This window comes from Triticum aestivum, chromosome 7A, assembly GCF_018294505.1.
Source record: "Triticum aestivum cultivar Chinese Spring chromosome 7A, IWGSC CS RefSeq v2.1, whole genome shotgun sequence".
NCBI lineage: Eukaryota > Viridiplantae > Streptophyta > Magnoliopsida > Poales > Poaceae > Triticum > Triticum aestivum.
This window is the reverse complement of record NC_057812.1, coordinates 35513324-35519924: the sequence shown is the minus strand read 5'-3', so window position 1 is coordinate 35519924 and position 6601 is coordinate 35513324. Positions and strand designations below refer to the sequence as shown.

Sequence of the window (6601 nt, the reverse complement as noted above, 5' to 3'; positions counted from 1 at the left end):
CCCGGCCTCCCGGCAGCGTTGGCCGACGGCACGCGTGGTGGTGGTGCGGCCCCTTGGCGGCGAGATGGCGTGGTGGCGCAGGTTGGCCGGTGGCGCGCCCACGGCCCAGAGCGGGGCCCGCGGGCCTCATCTGGGTTCTAGTGGGCCGCCCCCCAGCGTGGCTTCGTCATCGTCCGTGTGGTGAGGAGGAGCAGCTCGGACGGGGGGCAGCGACGCCGACGGCGTGCCAGCTGCGGTGCGGAGGCGGGAGCTGTCCGGGCCGGGCCCGGTAGGCTCCTGCTTTGGAGTCCGGTCGGCTACCGTCGTGGACGGTGGAGGTGGGGCCCTCCAGTATGCTGACGGTGCCGCTGCCCTAGTTCCGGCTCCCCTTCTTCGTTGTGCAGACCATCTTCGCGGTGCCGTGGTGAGGCAGCATGGGAAGCTTCGTGTCCGTGTTGGCGCAGGGTGGTGATCAGTTTGGTGGCGAGCTCCGGAATGCCTGAGGTGGAGGATGGGATCCGGAAAAATCCATGTTGGCTTGGCCGGCATCGACGCAGTGGCGCCTGAGGTTACCAGCGGACCTTCCTGAAGGGCGTCGGGGCTACCCTTCCTCTCTCCTAACAGCGTACCGGGGGACACCCTTGGCAACAACGCCGTCATCGTCGCGTCCCTTTTTGGAGGTGTTGATTGGTACCGGCGCTTTGGAGTCTCGAAGCTTGGGGGCGATTTCCAGTGGACGCAGCGGTCGCGAGGCTTCGTCGTTTTTGTCGGTCCGCCGTTATCGGCATTTGTTTCTTTCTTTTTTTCTCTCTTTCTTTTCTTTTGGGCGTGATTGTGCTGCTTCCGGCCCAGCACCTATCGTTGGTTGTATCGGATGGTTGCTTTGTAATACAAAGCGGGGAAAACCCTTTTTCTTAATGTCAATTGGTAGCGCTAACTGATTTTTTTTATTGGCTTTGCAGGCCAGAATGAGGTACGGAGGTGCTTAGCTATACATGTCGCAATAAGCATTTTTTATTATTAGTTTAGTTCCAAATATGTATGAAGCAACATTGATTGGAAGTATAACAGCAATCTAGGATTTATAGATAAAATAATGAGCTTTCCAAAATCGTGCGCTGACATAATTTATCGTTAGATTTAATTTTATGAACTCAAGTAGTAATTATTATTGTTTTTTCACTGCAGATATTCTCTTTCATTTGTATTTTAGGCCAGCATGTACGGAATCAACATAGACCAGTGCCATTTCCTTAGATGTTAGCAAGTGTAAAACTTTGGCTATCGGTATCATACAAGAAGAGGAGATGAAGAACAACAATTCCCTAAAAAGTTGATGTGCATGAGCATTTACGACTCTTCAATCTTCACTAAAATTTGTCAGTAATGATATTATAGGTTCGATCATGCATCTTAATTACATATTTTTGTGCATGGTAGCAATGGCTATATGTATGTTTTATGAAAAATCTTAACACAAGAAATGCGTTGCTATGAAAAATCTTCACTTCATGCAGACACTTGTTTGCATGAGATAATGCACTACGAGCTGAGTTGGAGGCATGCAAAGAGGGAATTTCTCTTGCGCTGGAATGGAATTCGTTGCCTTTTATCATTGAAACGGATAGCTCAGTGGCTGCAATGATGATCAGCCAAGCTGCTGTTGATCGATCTAAGGATGCTGCACTAGTCCAGGAGATCAAAATGCTAACCAGGGGTGATAGGAGGGTCCAGGTGAAGGCTATTAAACGTGAGAGGAATCAGGTTAGTCACGAGCTTGCTCGTATAGCTCGTACAGACATAAAAACTGCAGTTTGGCTGGGTTCTGGCCTTGAAGGGATTGTAAATCTTTGTGTACTGGATCAGCTTGATTCAGGTTGATTAATACAAATCCTTTTTCCCCCGCAAAAAAAAAAGAGTTGTATTTCCCTATGTAAATATTGTACAGAGCATTATATTATTCCCTTTGTTTATTTACTTTGTGTTCTAGGTTTAGTCAAAGTCAAACTTTGTCAAGTTTGACCACGAAGATAGAAAAAATATATCAATATTCACAATACCCAATGCATATTACAGGAAATTATACATTATGACGATTCTAATACTATATATTCTACATTGTAGTTTTTGATATTTTCCCCTAAATATTTGGTCAAACTTGACAAAGTTTTACTTCGATAAAATCTAGAACACAAAGTAAATAGAAACAGAGGGAGTATTTCTACTCCATTATTTAGGGATATTTATAGAAAATGATGATATTTGAATAAATGTGTATACATATTTTAACCCTTTAATGTTCTAATAAGTTATTAGTAAATAATTTAATCTGTGTAAATTGTTAGCATCTATATCTCTTCTATTTCTAATGTCTGAGTTGGTAATCTCGCCTCACTCCCACCTCATCCCACCAGTCTTATTCTTCGCCCACCTCATCCCACCTGTCCTATTTTTCGCCCACCTCATCCCACAGCATTGGGCCGGCCCATTAACGTGTACATGAACACAATCCTCGCATCGACTGCCCTCCTAGCGATCCTCCCGACGTCCTCGCGCCGCCTTCCTCATCTCCCCGATCTCCTCTACCAGGCGCCCTCCTCGCGATCCTCCCGTCGTGTCCTCGCACCACAGCCTCTTCTCCCCGATCTCCTCTGTGACCCAGGCGCTGGGCGACCCCGGTGACTCCTCCGTACTCCGGCCGCGAGGTCGCATCAGACGCCGGCTGCTCCTCCGCGGCCTCACGCCCTGCCGGCGACGAGGACACGGATTGAGAAAGATCCCTTGGAAGACAGGTTTGGACCAGCCCGTGATCCCCTGATTCTTCTCTTGCTACAGGCCGATCTATCCAGGGGAGTAGACAAGAACATCCAGGTGAATACACAAGAACGTGAATGTATGCACAGATTACAAACGCATGCACAGATTACACTGATTACAAAACAAATCCATTACCAATGCATGCACAGATTACAAATGCTCCAGGAACTGATGCTCCACCAACTGATGATTGAGCCCTTGTTTCTTAGCTATCCCTATTCCTAGGAGTAGAGATTACAAATGCACCCTTGTTTCTTAGCTCTCACTATCCCGAGGAGTACTCCCTGCTCGAGCGATTTGTCAGCCCAGTGCTCGCTAAAGTTGTGATGCACCAGTGAGTTCTGCATACATATTTTGTTATATTTTGCTAAATGAAAAATGCTCCACAAACATTTGGTGCTAACAAGCTTATACATGTAAGTTTGACATGGTTAGGAATGATAGTCTACCTAGATTATACCGCCGAGTATGTGCTCCAACATCAATTTGTCTTGGCCATTTTGGTTCAGGAACTTGGTACCAACCAGAGAGAAACGTCCAGAGCATCTCCAGTACAAATCATCTCCACTTGTTTGAATGTATAAAACAGTTTAACTTCTTTCAGGTATAAATGGGAAATGCAAGTAGTAAAAGAAACAAACAGGGTGAGGCGAAAAGCGTGCCTCAACAATCTCTGCATGTGCAGATAGATAGACAAAGCAGTGCAGGTACATGTACATATTTCATGTTTGTAGTCAATGGCGGATTAACAAAATATGTTATAATTTGTATATCTCCGTATGCTACAGAGGACATGGACGCGACAAGCCTCACCAGAACCGCTCTTCGTGATGACACAAGGTCTCCAGGTACATGGTCTTATGTTGATCCATGTCATAACTATCTAATGTACATGTGTGATCAAGCATTCGTATGTTCTTCTAAAAGCATCACAGATGGACATCCCAGCCTTATTCGTGACAAATCTAACTTTGACATACTTTCCCAAAACCTTACTGGAATGTTCAAGTGTATTATATGTGTCTTACGATTCTTGAAATTAATCAAGTCCTTTTCATGGAAACACACAGGCAACCACAAAGGAACAAAGGAACCTCACTTAGGAAATTTCCTTGAAACCCACCCACACCCTGAAGTTCATGTCTCGGAAGTTGACCATCTTGACGCGATTAGTGGAGGTATGGCTACACCTCAATTAAAAATACAACTTGTGTATGTTTGAATGTCGTCCAAGCTTGCTTTGTTTTGCTTCCATTCTTTATTTCATCAAGTATGTGTATTTTCTACCAAACAGTGCTCGCGACAAGTGGCAAATCAGAAGGACCTAACAATGTAAATTCAAAAAGCATCACAACCACAGTGGGGAATGCAACCAATTTGCAACGACCCCCTCTTGGTGATATCTCTAACGTTGGCATTCATTCCAAATGTGGCTCAGGTATGTTACTCCGTATCTTATGTGTCGGGCGATTCACCACCTTATCATGTGTGTGCTTGCCTTGTTTTGGTTCTGTTTTTAATCTGATCAAACATGTGTATCTGCTTCCAAGCAGTGGTCTCAGAGAAGCACCAAATCAAGAGGATCTCGCAATGTAAATCCAAAAGACATCACACCCGCACTGAGGAATGCAACTAATTTGCAACGACACCCTCTTGGTGATATCTCTAACCTTGACATGCATTCCCAAAGGATCACAGGTACAGAGCTCTTTATCATATGTGCCTTGCGATTCACCACCTTATCATGTATAGGCTCCTTGTTTTGGTTATGTTTTTAATTTGATTGAACATGTATTTGCTTTCAAACAGTGGTCTCAACAAGCAGCAAATCAGAAGGACCTCGCAATGAGAATTCAAAAAACATCACACCCGCACCGGGGAATGCAACAAATTTGCAACGACACCCTCTTGGTGATGTCTCTAATGTTGACATGCATTCCCAAATGGGTTCATGTATGTTACCCCGTATCATATGTGCCTTGCGAATCACCACCTTATCGTATGTGTTCTATTTTTTATTTGATCAAACATGTGTATTTGCTTTTCGTATCTGCACAGGCTTGCTCAACAAGCCCAATGGACCCCACATGGAAACGATGTTGCGTGGACAGACAAACACCCACCCACCCCCTCCTGGTCATGTCCTCGATGTTGATCGGCCTACCCAGACGAGTGGAGGTACTGCTCCATACTTACCATGCAAATACATAGTATGAATTGCAGATCTGGTCTGTGTTCCACATTAAGGAAGCTACATACTTGCCTTGTTTTGATTCCCTTTTTTAGTTGTAGATGAACCATCCATCTCAGATGATGATGATTCATTACCTACTCCTATTGCTATCACAGCTGCTAATGGTGCAGATCTAGCAGAGAGTTCTACCGGTATGGGCCAGCTATGTCTTTCATATTGATGTTCTACATGCAGAATTTTGCATTGTGTGATGTAATGTTGTTGGTGTAGATGGAGATACAACAGCAAAATCTATTGCCATTAGTGACAGTAGACAAGCTAAGAGGGCACACGATAGAGAACGCAAAAGGGCATACGATAGAGAGCGCAGAGAGAAATTGACCAGCGAACAAAGAGAGCAGATAAATGCACGGAGGCGAGACGCTTATCGTAGGAAAAAGGAGTTGGGACCCAAATTCCTAGAAGAACAAAATCGGAAGACACGGGAACAACGCAAGCAAAGACGAGATAGCTTAACTGCTGAGGAGAGAGCGGATATGAGTGCTGAAAGAAAGACAAGATACATGTCTAGGAAAAACACCCCGTGCCCTGAATCCATTGCAATGCGACGTCTAGATTTACCTACTACATCTGCGGCCAATCAGTCTTTGCACAGTAGTGCATCACCTGTGTCAACGAATATGGCAGGACACACCTTCAAATCTGATGGTAATTCACTCCATCTGCAGTTCACTTCACTTCTTATATCCGCCCAGGTTGAATTTGAGTGCATCACCACGCCTGCAACCTTTGCAGATTCGTTGTCTGCGAAAATGTGTCAGCAGCTCGTGGCCCCACATACATTCGCAACATCGAAACCGATGGTAGTTATCCCAACAACAGTCATCTTTCATTTTGTAATCATTCATCAGATATTTATAATGATTTGAAAATGTTGCAGGTGCCTATCTAAGCAGAACCTTAGGTGATGGTGCTATAGATGGCAACCTCATAACAATCAATGAGCACCTCACAAGTGTCGACCAGCAAACCAGTGATCCGCTAACAATAGCGGATAATGGAGCTGACGAGCAGAGGCATGAGTCCAGAGCAAAGCATAGGACGAGAGAGCGATCTTGCAAGGGAAATATGGCGGCGAAGAAGTGTCATGAAAAAATTGGCAAGCGGAAATCATGTACGAAGGTGCCACGTGGTGAGAGGAACGCTCTGCTAGATCGTCGTAATGAAAGCTTTGCAGGTAGGGTGAAGACCCAAGCGTCAGGAGTCAGCTCCATACCGGAAATGAGCTCAACTGGACAACCTACCGTAGTTGAAGCACACGGTGCCTCAACCTCATCTAGCATGCCGGAGTACACGATCAGAAGTGAAGGTAACACTCCAATCCTTACTCTCCTTGCGTCCCTTGAGTCTGAACCCTCATTTATTGGTTTCGCAACTGAGCAGACGACATGGACGCTTACCTTAGCCGTCTCATGAATGATAATGTCAACCCTGACAACCTATTTGACGATGAGTATTACCTGTTTGCTGGTGAAGGTATGTACACCCACTTGAGCAACATCCACCCCTTGGGAATATCACACTAATTATAAACATTGTTTGCAGGCTCAG

At 45.2% G+C, this 6601-nt stretch overlaps 1 protein-coding gene across 2 annotated transcripts; it reads left to right on the top strand.

The window, feature by feature from the left end:
* The first annotated feature begins 2526 nt into the window (after positions 1 to 2526).
* LOC123150509 (uncharacterized) lies at positions 2527 to 6121 on the top strand. Of its 2 annotated transcripts, XM_044570351.1 has the most exons (12): positions 2527 to 2771; positions 3401 to 3503; positions 3585 to 3644; positions 3867 to 3974; positions 4091 to 4234; positions 4350 to 4494; positions 4606 to 4749; positions 4855 to 4974; positions 5083 to 5181; positions 5261 to 5698; positions 5786 to 5853; positions 5931 to 6121. In XM_044570351.1, the coding sequence occupies exons 5-12, from the start codon at positions 4163 to 4165 to the stop codon at positions 5940 to 5942; spliced, it is 1098 nt and encodes a 365-aa protein (XP_044426286.1). In that variant the 5' UTR covers positions 2527 to 2771; positions 3401 to 3503; positions 3585 to 3644; positions 3867 to 3974; positions 4091 to 4162; the 3' UTR covers positions 5943 to 6121. The 2 variants fall into 2 exon arrangements, with proteins under 2 accessions (XP_044426286.1, XP_044426285.1); XM_044570350.1 differs by having other exon boundaries at positions 5261 to 5853.
* Positions 6122 to 6601: the final 480 nt, after the last annotated feature.